Source organism: Chanodichthys erythropterus, chromosome 5, assembly GCF_024489055.1.
Source record: "Chanodichthys erythropterus isolate Z2021 chromosome 5, ASM2448905v1, whole genome shotgun sequence".
Taxonomy (NCBI): domain Eukaryota; kingdom Metazoa; phylum Chordata; class Actinopteri; order Cypriniformes; family Xenocyprididae; genus Chanodichthys; species Chanodichthys erythropterus.
Window position 1 is genome coordinate 32,916,318 of NC_090225.1, and position 15,719 is coordinate 32,932,036.

At 37.2% G+C, this 15,719-nt stretch overlaps 3 protein-coding genes across 3 annotated transcripts; all 3 read right to left on the bottom strand.

The window, feature by feature from the left end:
• Positions 1–454: 454 nt before the first annotated feature.
• snapc1b (small nuclear RNA activating complex, polypeptide 1b) lies at positions 455–8,236 on the bottom strand. Its single transcript, XM_067385501.1, has 10 exons — positions 7,998–8,236; positions 7,387–7,546; positions 6,718–6,858; positions 5,934–6,041; positions 4,236–4,385; positions 2,353–2,397; positions 2,116–2,178; positions 1,834–1,969; positions 1,682–1,753; positions 455–1,569 (listed from the first exon to the last, which is right to left on the bottom strand). Exons 1-10 carry the CDS (start codon positions 8,126–8,128, stop codon positions 1,514–1,516), a joined length of 1,062 nt encoding a protein of 353 aa, XP_067241602.1. The 5' UTR covers positions 8,129–8,236; the 3' UTR covers positions 455–1,513.
• Positions 8,237–8,658: 422 nt separating this feature from the next.
• On the bottom strand, positions 8,659–11,765 carry LOC137020238 (interferon alpha-inducible protein 27-like protein 2). The gene is made up of 4 exons (XM_067385503.1): positions 11,743–11,765; positions 11,501–11,662; positions 9,321–9,425; positions 8,659–8,972 (listed from the first exon to the last, which is right to left on the bottom strand). The coding sequence occupies exons 2-4, from the start codon at positions 11,571–11,573 to the stop codon at positions 8,887–8,889; spliced, it is 264 nt and encodes an 87-aa protein (XP_067241604.1). The 5' UTR covers positions 11,574–11,662; positions 11,743–11,765; the 3' UTR covers positions 8,659–8,886.
• Positions 11,766–14,135: 2,370 nt separating this feature from the next.
• On the bottom strand, positions 14,136–15,424 carry LOC137020237 (interferon alpha-inducible protein 27-like protein 2A). The gene is made up of 4 exons (XM_067385502.1): positions 15,320–15,424; positions 15,206–15,235; positions 14,548–14,709; positions 14,136–14,443 (listed from the first exon to the last, which is right to left on the bottom strand). The coding sequence occupies exons 1-4, from the start codon at positions 15,327–15,329 to the stop codon at positions 14,346–14,348; spliced, it is 300 nt and encodes a 99-aa protein (XP_067241603.1). The 5' UTR covers positions 15,330–15,424; the 3' UTR covers positions 14,136–14,345.
• Between the last annotated feature and the right edge of the window lie 295 nt (positions 15,425–15,719).

Consider the following 15,719-nt stretch of genomic DNA (forward strand, 5'->3'; position numbering starts at 1 on the left):
GTTCATTTTGTTATATGAAAACTTTTTTACCATGTAAGCTACTGTAGCTTTCCCCCAGGTGGATTTTTAGTCTTTTTTAAAATTTTACTACAGTATAAGACTATGATGATCCAAAAAAAAAAAAAAAAAAAAAAAAGTAAAATAATTTCGTTTACTCTAAAAAAAAAAAAAATTTAAAAAAAAATTTCCTTCAAAAGTTAGTGTAGGCCTACTTGTTTACCAAGAAGAAAACGGTGTCAGAGCACGCCTGAGATGAAATAGGATATCTTATTACATCTTTTAATGTAATTTAACTGTAGCCTATCTATGATAAATAACTATAAACAAGAAATATTTTAAAGAGTTACAAAAATTACAGATTTCTCCTGTGATTTATGTATAAACATTGTTGGACAATGTTAGTGGAGAAAGTAAACTGTTTGGAGAAAGAGAAAAAAAAGTATTTTTAAGAGTGTTTACTGGACCAGAGGGCCAAAATACCAGTATTATACAAATATGAATCAGCTGAATCATGAAGAGCAACCTGACATTAAAGCGTTGGGGACTTTAATGTAAATGAAAGAAAATAAACTCATATCATGCAAAGCTAATGCAATTATACTTAGTTGCTAAATATATGAATCAAATTTTTATGAGTATTATTACATTGTAAGCATTATTTTCTCCCATCTCCCGGAACAAATTAAGCTGACAACATATCTTCTCCCAAATTTAGCAGAGTGCATAGAGACCCTGACCCTCCATTAGGGATTCGTTTCATGTCCCACACAAGCATAGAGAGAAATAAATCTTGTCTTTATGTGCAATCAGGCAACAGTGATTCAGATTGATTGAATTAGTCTTAAAAGCTACGGCCTATTAGGTGCGAACTACTGCGTATCAATCCTGACTACGATGCAGACCTAAATTATCAGGCGACTCCACACTTCGGCTGAGGCATGAATGAGCGAGGCAGAGAAACGCTGTGATTGGAAGTGATAAAGGATATTGATTAAATCAAGCAGCCGAACGAGTATGCCAATACAACCTTCAGGTTAGAAAGAACTAGACCATATGCATATAAAAGATGTATTATCTGGCTCAAACACAACAGAAATTGGACTGAACAAAAGAAGAACAGAGTGAGCCAAACAGATTTTGAATTATGATAAAATCATTAACATCATATAAAACAATAAAATATAGTTCACAAAAAAACTAAACATTGTAACTAGCTACTCAAGAACATGTCAATTTAAAAACAATAATTATTCATATAAAAATGTCAGGTTTTTTTTCACAAACATCAAATGTATTCTGAGGCCAAATATTAAAATACGAAATAAAATTATCTACAGAGCAGCATTAAAAAAAAAAGTTCACATTAAAATGTGAACGTTTAACCAAAGAATAGCAAAGTTTAAAATTACATGAAACAAATCAAATGAAACTGGATCTTGAGGCACAAATCACAATGGCTTTTAACACTGGGCGGCCCGCCAATCACAGTCCGTCCAGACGGTGGTGCGTAATGCTAAGTGGGATCGCTGCTCTTCTCAGGGTTCCAGTTGAATTTTTTCTTCCTTTTTTCTGGGGAATTAAAACAAACTTCTTGCATTAAACAGATTCCTCTTTCACTCTAGCATGATCTTATGACCCACTCTGATTGGTCAACATGACCTAAGCCCATTGGTTTGCTTACCTGGTGCCTTCTCTTCTTTCACTGCACTCATACACCACACCCGGGTCACATTCAACCCCTCACTCTCATTTCCTAGCATACAGAAATGGTGATAATCAGTCAATGCAAACAAACCATAAATTGGAGAGTTTATTTGGGTGGGGAGGATTTACCCTGAGTGTTGAGGAGGTATTGAGTGCGCGTTTTAAGTGATGGTTTTCGCTTCTTTTTTGAGGTGACCTTTTGTGAAAACTCTGCTTCGGCTGCTGGGACCAACTGTGTCTGTCTGTGACGTCGAGACTTGGAGGCCTAACACGGAAACTGTGCATTTACAATACAGTCTCGTGCTGATTATGCTTCATTACTAATGTAAAGTGTTTGCTTATCTTATGTGTTCAAGTTATGTACAATCTTAACAAATAATCTGACCAGTCTCTTATAATGCCTATATTTACCTCCACAGCTTGTCCATATGATTTGGATTTGATTGACGCTAACAGTTGGGCTCTTCGGGAGCTCTTTGGGCAGGAAAAAAAAAAAAAACACATTTACTAACACAGAATAACACCCCTCTGGAAAAACAATGGTACTGCAACATCACATGATGACTGCACTGCTGCAGTAGGGAATGAAGCACTATGTAGTATTACAGAGACAGATATGAATATGAATTTTTAACTTAAATCTCTTACTTCTTGATTTGAAGGTCCCTCTCCACCATCCTGCTGCTCAGAATCCTGAAAACAAACAAACAAGACATATGTTGTTTGCACACACATACACATTCTATAAAAATATTCAGGATTAAATGCCATCATTAATGTAGTTATAAACTACCATTCAAACGTTTGGGTTGCTAAGATTTTTTAAAATTATCTTGTATCTTTAGCAAGTATCTTTAATTAGTATCATCAATACTTTTTTCCCCCTAACACTTTTATATTAATATATACAACCCCATTTCCAGAAAAGTCGGGACATTTAGCAAAATGCAATAAAATCAAGAATCTGTGATTTGTTAATTCTCTTTAACCTTTTTTTTAACTGATAAAAGTACAAAGAAAAGTTTTCATTGACCAACTTAATTGTATTTTGTAAGTATAAACAAATTTTGATTTTGATGGCTGCAACACACTCCAAAAAAGTGAACAGAAGCAAAAGTTCATAGAATATCCAAGTTAAACTGCTCTGAAACAGTCCACAATTAGCAGGTGAACTGGTAATAGGTGTGTCGTGTATAAAACGAGCATCCACCAAAGATGAGTCATTGTTAAACAATTCAAAAATCACATTTCTCAATGCAAGATTGCAAAGAATTGGTCTTTCACAATGTGCCAAATATAATATCATTGAATAGATTAAGGGAATCCAGAGAAACTCAAGCCCTCAGGCGGCCATCATCAGCGACAGGTGCAAAAGCAAACATCTGTCATGGTATAGGGTAGGGCTGGGTGATATATTGAATGCTTTTGTCACGCGCATTTCTTCAGTAAAGCCGGTTCCCTGATTACAGCTAAATTGCCATCACCTGCTTTCAAATGGAGCGGCATTTAATAGACAGAGCCGTAGATCACTGACAAGCCACGCAATATCGCGTTCAATATCGATATGAATCGCCGTCGATATTGAACGCGATATTGCGTGGCTTGTCAGTGATCTACGGCTCTGTCTATTAAATGCTGCTCCATTTGAAAGCAGGTGATGGCGATTTAGCGGTAATCAGGGAACCGGCTTTACTAAACTCTGATCCGGCTTGCGTTTCCACCGCCAACAATACCCTTACTTGATAGGTGTGGCATGTGCCAGAAAGTAGCGATGAACGTCATTCTCGCGCAAAGAAGAAAGGGTCCCAAAAAACGGAATTAGCGTACCGAACTGAACTGTACTGTACTGTACCGTAGCGCTCAATGGAAACGAGGCATTATTGAAAATGTATGGCTTATCATGAAAAGAAGAATCAGACAATGATGACCATGGACTGTTGAGCAGCTGTTTTGTATTAGGCAAGATTGGGCATAAATTCCACTTGCAAAACTGCAACAATTAATATCCTCAATTCCCAAATGATTAAAAGTGTAATTAAAAGGAAAGGTGATGTGACACAGTGGTAAACATGCATCTCTACCAACTTTTTTGGAGTGCTGCATCCATCAAAATCAAAATTTGTTTATACAGTATTTACAAGATACTTTTGTCAGTTAAAGGTTATTTATAAAAATAAATGACAGATTATTGATTAAAATGCATTTTACAAAATGTCACAACTGTTCCGAATTTTCAGCATCATTACTCCAGTCTTCAGTGTCACATGATCCTTCAGAAATCATTCTAATATGCTGATTTGCTGCTCAAGAAACATTAAACAGTTTGTGGAAACCGTGATACATTTTTTTTTCAGGATTCTGCGATGAATAGAAAGCTCAAAACAATAGCATTTATTGGAAATAGAAATGCTTTGTTACATTATAAAAGTCTACTGTCACTTTTGAGCAATTTACTGAATCCTTGCTAAATTAAAATATTAATTTCTTTAAAAAAATAAAAAATAAACACTCCTATACACAAGTATACTTACCGTACGGTTCCACTGCCAACTGGAATAGGTGAGGATGGCACCGTTTAGTTTGGGAACCAGGTTTTTTTGGATAAGATCCAGGTTTGGGTCTGGCTCAGCGAAAACAGATTTCTTTAGACCCTCATAATGCTCGTGGATATTTGCAATTTCCTGAGTTCCAGAAAAAATACACATGGAAGTGTTAACCAAAACAGTCTTCCCATTCACAAGCAATTCATACTTTTCAGTTGTCAAAAAAAACAAAACAATTTGCATTTAAAAACTCTTGGAAATCACAAATTAGATGCAGTTTCTACAGAATGACCCTGAAAATGTAACTCTTACTGTTAAATTGTTATAGGTAAAATTCAGTAAGATCAATATTTAATTCATGTCTTTGACTGATCAGTGACATGGCCAAGACAGCAACACTCAGTGTTAAAGCTGACTCAAGTTTAGCATATAAATGTCATAGAACAGTTAAAACAAGCCTTCACAATTTCAAAAATATATTTAAACAAAACAAAAATGCTGGAGGAGATATGTTATTAATCTAATTAATTACACACTCTGTGATTATTTAATCTAAATTAATCGCATACATAATTTTTGCTGTGAAAGTATTAAATGTTTCAATTCAAATGAATCAATGCAGGGTTTTTCCTGGGTCAAAAATGGTCTTTGGTGGTGACAGACATGGTCATCCACACAAACAGTGAAAAGTGCCCTACCCATGTGATCTGTGAGCCCGATACTGACAATAAAGTACTCGTCACTCTCACTGTAATTCTTTCTTGCCCTCTTTTTTAAAGTGATTTTATAGCTTTGTAAGAGAAGATGCTTTTTTGCTAAACCTGAAAAGTCTTAAAAAGTAGCATTTTATATTAACTAATAATATAATTTTCTACCATATACAACTGAATGCACCTAGCTAACAACAGCTTGCTTTGTTCTGGTTTCACCTCACTCCAGTCTAAACTAACTGAATTTATAGGTAGGCCTAATTTACTACACATTGACATTTAAATAACCTGAAAATACTGTGGATTATTAAGGCTAATTTTACTAACCACTCTTGCTAAATGGGGTAAGCACACTTATGTTCTCATTTCAGAGTTGTTCAAGTAAATGATTCATTATAGACCGTGTGGATAGATCAGTTGTCATGATTCATTAAAATGAATCTGTTCAAATGAGTCATATCGCGAATTGGACATTAGCGGACGTTGACGCATTGCGTGCGAATCGCAACTGTTATTAGGACATCGCAAAAGATTTGTCAACACAGAAAACATTCACCACTGGATAGGATTTTCTTTTTGTTTACTGAAAGTGTGGTTTATGTCAGCTGCACGTGCAGGGCGTCCGTCAGAGAAGATGGTGACGTTCTTTTGAGCACTATTCACACCCAGCGGTTATTTAGGAAAAACATTCTCCGAATGCGCCTCGTGAAACATGGATTCGGTCTTACGAACTTTTAGCATTGTGTCAGTTGATTTAGATTATTATGTGTGAGGTAGAGAGAGTGCAAAGATGGTGCTTACTTTGAAAGAGCTCGCGCGCACGAGAACGGCTCCAGGTTCAAAGGTCAATACGGAATGGATTAATCTGCGTTTTTTTTTTTTTACGCATAATTTTTTTCTCAGATTAATTAATCGAAATTAACGCGTTATTTTGACAGCCTTAATATATATAAAAATTGTTGCTGTGGTGACTCACCTCTAGCATGTCTGTGGTGACGAGTTCCTGAGGACGTGATGACGGATCAACAAACTCTTCACAGATTTTCATTTTCCTTCCATCTTCCTTCTTTTCCCTATAAAAGAGCTGTAAACATGCACAGTGAGTAATGTTTGGCAATGAGTAAACATCAGGTTGAATTAGTTAAAACAGTTTACATCAGTAAACTGGACACACACAGCAAAGAAAATACTGCTGCATAATGTCAACATGTAACACCATTCCAACCTCGTTCTTCTTCTATGATATGATATCCTATCATGATATTCAATGAACGGTAGGACATTATCCTTAGGGAATTGACTGAATTGTCAGAGTGGTTTGAAAGGGATGATTTGAAAAACTAAGAGGGTTTTGTGACACCAAATCGAAAAAAAAAAAAAAAAAACGGTTTGGTGTCACAAAACCCTCTTAGTTTTTCAAATCATCCCTTTCAACCAATATATATATATTCTGATATTCTGACTAAGAAAATCACCTCATGTTGCATTACTTGGCATTAATCTGAAATTAATCTTTGCATTTATATCCTCAGGCTGGATAGAACCATAGTCTGACTCTGAAGCTAATTATATATATATATATATTAATTCTCTGTGCAATATGTCAACTCGGACTGCCCAAAATCTGCAGACTAGATCTGAATTTTAGTAAGTCCCGACTTCAAATAGGGCAAAAGTTGTGTAGTGTATTCCAGCTTTTAGTTGTAACACTGTGTCTTGCATCCAGTTTTGATACATGAGCACTGAGCTTAATAACCTACTGGTATTGGCATGGCCGTGAAGTAGAAAGCTTTATCTGTAAGGAGCTTCCGGAAGATGTAAACCACATCATAATGTTGAGCGTTCACTGCATCCCTCTGAAACTGCACAACATCTTTCCAGTCCTTCAGAGAAATGCGAATCTACAAATACGAACATGCACAAAGATACAGGTCAAACAATTACGACGCAATATCATTTAGAATGATCATTTTTTTATGTAAAATATATTTTTTAAAGTCCCATTATCTAAATTCCCCAAATTCCATCATCATTTACTCGCCCTGACATGTCTTTCAAAACCTGTGTGACCTTCTTATTAAAAACACAAAAGATGTGATCCAAAATAACATTGAATTACATGGAAGTGAGTAATCACAGGTCCTAATAACAGAAAACAACCATTCTAAACAGAAACATTAAAGGCCAGTTCACACTGCACCGGCAGACAGCGACCAACAGACACTTCATTGTGTTTATCGGATCAGTGTGTTATTCCTGTCGTCCATCAATCTGCCCTTGTTTTCTCTTGTCTGATAAGCGATATACTGTAATCCAGTGATTGTCCGCATTGGTCGGTGTCTGTCGGTGCAGTGTGAATTGGGCCTTTAGGCAAACAGCAACCTTTTGAAGGCTGGCAAAGAATGAATAGATGTTGAGCGACAGCACACCTTCTCTCTGGGAGTGACAAGCTGTGAGTTGAAGAGCCCGTACAGCAGAAAAAGCCCCCCCACTCTGATCTGGAAAGTGTAGGGAGGAAAGAAGAATGGAGACACCACAGACAGGATCAGACGAGCAAAGCGCCTTCTCTCAGATGGTTCTGGTTTACCACTGCACAAAAGAGAAGAGACAAAAGAAATAAACATTCAAATTCCCTTTACTGGGATGATTGTTATACATTACAATATAACAAAGCAATAAAGCAGAAAAAATATGTCAGTAATGTTAATAGTAATAAAGAATGCTAATAATAATAATAATAATGATGATTATTTACAATTAAATATATTAATATACAACAAATAAAAATATTTTAATATACAACGCATATAAAAAATATATACAATATAAAAATATTAATATGCAACAAAATAAACATACATATGAGAGGTGGCTGGTTTCTGTGTGCTTCTCCTGCCTCTCCTAGTAACACATGCACTTTATCTTTTTTTATTACTATTATAATCTCATTTGAAATGGTAATTTTAAAAATATGCGTATAAAACGGTCACTGGCATCTAAGTGAGTGATTTTATATCTCAAAGATGCGCGTCAAACCCACTAGAAGATGCTGCTGAAGTTCATGTCTCTCCAGATCTCCAGAAACTGCTCGTACCGAACTGACTCTGTCGCCTGAAAACGAGCCAGTAGTTCCTCGCAGTCTGTTTTCACAGGTTCCCTGAAATGTTCCATCCTCCCCCTTAATCAAGACCATTCAGACTCAACTGTTTACATGTTTCAAAATCATATAAAAACGCGTTAAAAGCGTTTCACGTTTCTCATGTTTCTCACTTCTTGAGTTTCTCGTTTAGGCTCACATATACATAAATTTTCCTACTGCCCCCTAGTGTTTCGGCTGTCAGCCTAATCTCCTTGGTTTAATGACTGCTCGATCCTTAGTGCCGCCTAGTGCACATTATATGTCCTGCATGGGTACTAGGATTATTATTTGTTTCTATGGAACCCTCTGTATAAATACCAGCAGAAAAAATATATATGTTGATACATTTATCTCACTCCTGAAACATACACCTCCCCATATTTTACCTTTTAAAAAACTTAGCTCAACAATCAACAGTGGAGCCTTATCTAAAATGACTTTTGCAATGCATTCAAGGTATTCAAGCATTCCCTGGGAATCAAAGAAAGACCTTGGTGTTGCTACCTAGCATTATGCAGCTTGCTTTTAGAAAATACAAGACACAGACTGTCATCGTGGCTTTATAAGACTATATATTTATTTATTTTTTAAGTTTTAACTAGTTTAATTTTTGTTTCAATTACATTTACTGATTTAGCAGATGATTTTATACACATCAAGCATTTTGTCAAGAGCAAAGAATATTCCTGGTACAATGTCAAGGATTAGTAAAATGCTATATTTGACTTCATGAACCGAAATCTGTCAAATTGTTAAGGGCCTGTTGGGGCACGAAAGCACAGTGATCCTGTTACCCAGTGCAGTTGGCAATTAAGCCGGCAACTGCGCTCACAGCGGCTCCGATGTCTTCGCCTGCGGCAGGGATTGTTGCAGCACCTATTGACAAATCATAACACGACTTATTTTTGAAAACAGTAATTAGTTTTCATCATTACACATTGTAAGCCTTGATCACACATCCATAGTACATAGTAGTACACATATCCACTGTTTCCAGGGCTACTATAGCAATTCACAATGCTACACCAAACATAGGTGAAACAGATAGGCTACTGCTGTTATAATAAAAGCATCGTACTTATATAGCTGGATAAACAAATGTGTTAAAGCACATTTTTGGGAAGTGCTATACAGGACTTATACAGTTCCTTATGGAAAAAGAACCAATATTCATAGTAATAATAATAACTATTCGGTATACTCAAAAGAGAATTATGGATCCACCTGCAGCTCCTGCACTGCATATCAATGTTCCACCCATAGCTCCACCCACAGTGGCCCCTATGGAACCTATCACTGCATTCGCTGCGATAGGGATTCCAGCAGCACCTAATAAAACAAAATGATTTCAGAACCAGTCATTCAGAAGGAGCATTTAGCTGAAGATATTGGATCACTAATTGAAGGCTTGTGTTGTATTTTAACTGGATAACATGTCTAAATAAGAGAGGGAGATAACCAATGATTGCTTTTACAAATCTATGAAACATTGTCTCAATAAAAATTAAGGTACAGTTGTGAAGTGAAAATATTGAATGTATTTCCAGACACTGAACCACACTTCTACAACCCAAATTGCGGAAATGTTGGGACTTTTTTAAAAATTGGATAAAGTGAAAAATCACATGAGCCAATATTTTATTTACAATAGAACATAGATAACATAAATGTTTAAACTGAGAGATTTTACATTTTTATCCACTAAATGAGCTCATTTCAAATTTGATGCCTGCTACAGGTCTCAAAAAAGTTGGCACGGGGGCAACAGATGGCTGAAAAAGCAAGAAATTTTAAAAAAGGGAACATCCAGCAACTTATTAAGTTGATACCAGGTCTGTAACATGATTAGCTATAAAAGGGATGTCTTAAAGAGGCAGAGTCTCTTAGAAGTAAAGATGGGAAGAGCTGTGAAAGAGTGCGTAAAAAAAAAGTGGAATACTTTAAAAACAATGTCCCTCAATGTCAAATTGCAAAGGCTTTGCAAATCTCATCATCTACAGTGCATAACATCATCAAAAGATTCAGAGGAACTGGAGAAATCTCTGTGCGTAAGGGACAAGGCCGAAGACCTTTATTGGATGCCCGTGGTGTTCAGGCCCTCAGACGACACTGCATCACTCATCGGCATGATTGTGTCAATGACATTACTAAATGGGCCCTGGAAAACTTCCAGAAACCACTGTCAGTAAACACAATCCGCCATGCCATCTGCAGATGCCAACTAAAGCTCTTTCATGCAAAAAGAAAGTCATAAGTGAAAATGGTCCAGAAGCACCATTGTGTACTGTGGACCAAGACTCATTTAAAATGGACTGTTTCAAAGTGGAAAAGTGTTCTATGGTCAGACGAGTCCAAATTTGACATTCTTGTTGGAAATCACGGACGCTGGAAACCTTCCAGCGTGTTATCAGTGTTCAGTTCAAAAGCCAGCATGTCTGATGGTATGGGGGTGCATAAGTGCGTACGGTATGGGCAGCTTGCATGTTTTGGAAGGCACTATGAATGCTGAAAGGTACATAAAGGCTTTAGAGCAACATAGCTATTACAACAGCACGGCTTCATCATAGAAGAGTCTGGGTGCTGAATTGGCCTGCCTGCAGTCCAGAACTTTCAATTGTAGAGCAAAATACATCACAGACGACCACAAACTCTTCAGCAGCTGGATACAAATATTTTTACATAGGCTGTAACTCGTGGAGAGCGCTTACCCAAAACTGCGCATGCGTCAAACGCCTGTATGTGTACGACTGTGCGTGTACGCGTAAAAAAAAAACCCAGGCCTTCTCACTGTTGTTGCCATGCATTAACACACAAATGTATTAAATGAACCCACTGGAAGGCAACCCTGCAACCTTTAGCCAAAAAACGTAACAGCTAATGCTGAAGCGTTACACTGGGAAGGAGACCAGAGTAGGGCTGCACGATTAATCGCATGCTATTCTCACGCGCATTTCGTCAGTAAAGCCGGTTCCCTGATTACTGCTAAATCGCCATCACCTGCTTTCAAATGAAGCGGCATTTAATAGACAGCCGTAGATCACTGAAAAGCCACGCAATATCGCGTTCATATCGCAGATGAATCGCCTGCGATAATGAACGCGATATTGCGTGGCTTGTCTGTGAACTACGGCTCTGTCTAATAAAAGGCGCTCCGTTTAAAAACAGGTGATGGCGATTTAGCGGTAATCAGGGAACCGGCTTTACTGACGAAATGCGCGTGAGAATAGCATGTGATTAATCGTGCAGCCCTAGACCAGAGGCCATTATAGGCTGAGAGGTGCCGCACGTGATGGCTCTGGCCGTTACGCTTTCTCCAATGTTAAGAGATACAGACCCTCTCATCCACAGACATAATAAGCATTTTATATAAATGCTCCTACAATCTCTGGTTTCTAGATATTCACCAGCGGCTTGAAGAGCTGCGACCACGCCTCCAGCTGCGACCCCTCCTCCGTTAGCCACAGCGGCAGCTGACATCAAAGTGGAGGCAAGTGAACCTGCAGCGATTCCACCTGCGGTGAAACCGGCCCCTGCTGGAACAACAGGAGCTGCAACAACTGCTACGGCTATTGGTGGAAAAGAAGCATATTTGTAAAAATGAACTGGTTCAGATGGATAAAAGCCAATTAAAACAGTTAGCATTCACATTTGTGTTGCAACAAATAACAATTAAAATCATGTCTTCTGTCTAAAAAACGCTCTTGAACTGACTGCTTATGTGTGAGAGGACGAGTTTAAAAGCCTCTGGGTGTATCCTTTTTCAGAAAACGAAACTCCAATCATTTACAGAGATAAGCAAACATTTTAAAGTAGGCTATTACAAACTTGGTGCCCCATGTGAACAGCAAGCAGTCACACTCACAAATCACATTTGAAATTTTGATTTTTATTCAGAAGCTTTTTTTTTTTTTTTCAATTTCAGTGCTCACTAGCTCAGACAAATGCAACACAAATGTCAGTCACATAAACATTTACATTACCCACATATATCTTTTAACATGCTATTATTATGAAATGCTGACCAGTTAAATTTTGATTGTTTAGCTTGCCTATTTAGTAAAAGTTATTGGCTGTAGAGCCTTCACTAATAGCTGGCATATCTCTTTCGGAGTCGGAAGACATATTCTTTTATCAAAACAACTAAATTAAATGGAGTAAAAAGGGGAGAATGTCATTTATAAAATCATGAGTAGGTAGGCCATGCTTGTAGCCAGGGTGATACAACATACAAACAAAAATGAGGGGCTTGTTTATTAGCTATGCTGTCATACTGACCACAATGCTTGAGGCAACAAATGCTCAGTATACAAAACATGATGAATATGGGAATACCTGTTACACGGGTTTGGAAGCCTTTTTTAGGCATGTGCTTTGTGTTCAAAGTGTAATCAGGGCTGTTCTCATGACATATAGCTGTATTTTACAGCTGATGTGTTTTACAGTGTGCCTGAGGGAACACGTTGCCACCTTTTGTTGTTCTTTTGGGTGGTGTATAGGGCGTTGTGGGAGTCTTTCGTTCCTGTGCCAGTACCTACACCATTTAAAGGTAATCTACACCCAGTGTTACACATATGAGGCTCAGGGTTTTAAAAATGTTAACAGAGATTTGTTTCAACATTTTATAGGATCATAGTGCTTACAGACACCAACAATGTTCAAAAGACTATGAAGGTGCAATTGCCACATAATATGAGAAGCTGAAATACGGAGCCCCTAAAGGGGCGTGGTGGTGGGGGAAAAATTTGGGAAGGGAGGAAATTTGATGTGCTGGTGGAAAAAAATTTGGGATGGGATTTTTTAAAATCTTGCGTTCCCTCGCAAATATATTATCTTTCCGTTGCTGTGAGCTCGGACAAACACTTCCTCTTTAATGTCCCGCTGGCTGGCAGTAGTGTTTCAGTTAGTAACATAATACAAATAATGCGCGACTCATAGAGTTTGAACTTGTTGGACTCAAATATAAAGATGCAGTCAGTGCTTATGTCAAGCAGTTCAGTAAAGTTGGCAATAAATTCACAGATAACTTGAAATTCACAATAACTCGTGAGCTAAACGTTGTTAAATCATAGTAACCTAACATAGACAACAAGCTACAACAACACAATCTTCCTCAAATGTGCTTTATAATAAATTGGTTTCTATGAGCAGGCGACGGAGATACACGCCTGAAGGGACCGTCTGAAAAGTGATAAACCCAAAACCCTTTTGCTCATTTTATATTATGAAAAATACTCAATAACTTCACTGTAACACACTGTACTGTCACCAATTACTACTGCCAGCCAGTGGGACATTAAAGTCTGTCCGAGCTCACAGCAAGGGAATGATAATATCTTTGCGTGGGACCGCAAAGGTTTTAATACATTAAAACCTTTTGTCAGCTACCCACCCACACTGCTGTAACATGCGAACATATAATAATACATACAATTTATTCTTGAGTAGACAAAGTCAGATATTTTTAAAGTTTAGATAGTTTGACAAAAACTCTGAGCATGAAAAAAAAACTTTTAACTTCAAAAGTTTTTTTTTTACACAAGTAATGGTTACAAGCACTTACTGAGCATATGCAGTATGAGTATCATCACTGTAGTTCATTCCTGATTGGAGGAATAAGCCATGTTGCAACTGCCCTATGTTGTAACTATCCCCGCTCTCCCCTAATGTGTTTAAATTTGCACATACTGACTTAGAAAATACACAACAAATGTGCACTGCATATAATGTGCATAAAGCCAGGAACAAAATGCATCCCTTGTGGAACCACATGATTGAAGAACCTTTCATTTCTATGAAGAATACACAACACAGAACCTATATGCTTCTGCAAAAAAAAGACTGTCAGTGGTTTCTCCAGTAACCCCATCAGGGGCCATGGTTTGAGGCACTTGAAATATAAATCGAAGTTGCTTGAAAATGTGCCTTATGGCTCCAGAGTGTTCCTCCAATCCGAGGAACCCTTTTCATTATTCAGGAAAACTCCCCTAATGACAGTTCAAGTGAGTAACTCTGAGCAGTCAAATGACACAAAACCAGTTTACGATAACTAAAGAAATGACAGAAAGAGACTATTTTTCTTTTATTTTTTTGCATATAAACAGCACCCTTACACCTAAATTTAGCTACAGATACAGATATGCTACAGATACAGATATGCCATTGTGATGTTGACCACTTATACAGACAGTGAGATAGCAATAAAATGATGATTTCTTTAGAAACATATATAAATGCACAGATTTAAAGTAGTTACACAGTACAGTTGCTAACCAAGCTGGCAGCGGCCCCCAGAGCGGCTCCCAGAGTGCCCACGATGGCTTGACCTGCCAAAGGGATTCCAGCAGCTCCTAATGACATGAAATATGTCAGTTGAAAGAGTTTCTGTAGCCTATTTGCTACTCGAATAAATCAGATTTATTGTTAAACCGCTTATTTCATATATTTAACTCACCAGCAGCTTGAAGAGTTGCTACCACACCTCCAGCTGCGACCCCTCCTCCGTTAGCCACAGCGGCAGCTGACATCATACTGGAGGCAAGTGAACCTGCAGCAATTCCACCTGCGGTGAAACCGGCCGCTGCTAGAACAGCAGGAGCTGCAACAATTGCTCCGGCTATTGGTGGAAATTATAAATTCCATTAAAATAATTTATATATGCACTAAAACATTAACTAACATTGAGCAATACATCGCTGCAGTAGCTATTAATTAATCTTTGTTAACATTAGGCATTATTAATTCATGTTAGCTTATGCCCATTAAATAATATTAATAAAACTTTAGATTTTATACTTATATTGACAAAGTAACATAAAACAGCAGATAGAAAATATAGGCATGGTTTCACAAACAGGGCTTAGATTAAGCCAGGAGGTCTTAGATATTTAAGTAGCTTTTATAAACATGTCTTAGAAAAAAACAACAACAAAACACAGCTCAGACATGTAGGCCTATTTTAGTCTGGGAATAGGCTTAACCTTGTCTGTGAAACCAGGCAAAAATAGGCTATATATATATATATATATATATATATATATATATATATATATATATATATATATATATTTTTTTTTTTTTTTACATTTTATATCTTATATTTACATTCTTACCTGCTGCTGCACCAGTTGCAATAAGTGTAACTATGAGGATAGATGGAAAAACAAGTACACTGTCAGTTATTGATAAACATTTTAAATTCTACAGTTATATTAAAAGATACTTACAGGGGTCCATTTTAAGTCGACTCTATTACAGCGAACAAAGGATGCTCTTGCTTTACACTGATCTCTCATATGTGAGAGGCGAGCTTTTATAGCTTTCCTTTCAAAGGAAACGAAACTAACATCAGATGGGTGAGAGAGAGACATCTGTTGGTCAAATGGCTGCATTGCAGATAATGGCTGATAGTAGGCCTATGTTTAAAATGGCCACATATTCCATGTACAGTAATTTGAGCATACAACCATGTGTGTATGAAAACATTTTATTACTTTCATTTACATTTTTTTTAATATTAAATAAAGATTTCTGTTGATAACGGTGTAAACAACTAAATAAGAATTAGAAAGAAGGCTTGGTATTCATGGTATGGTATTTAAGGAACTCCAGCGAACAAACTGGATG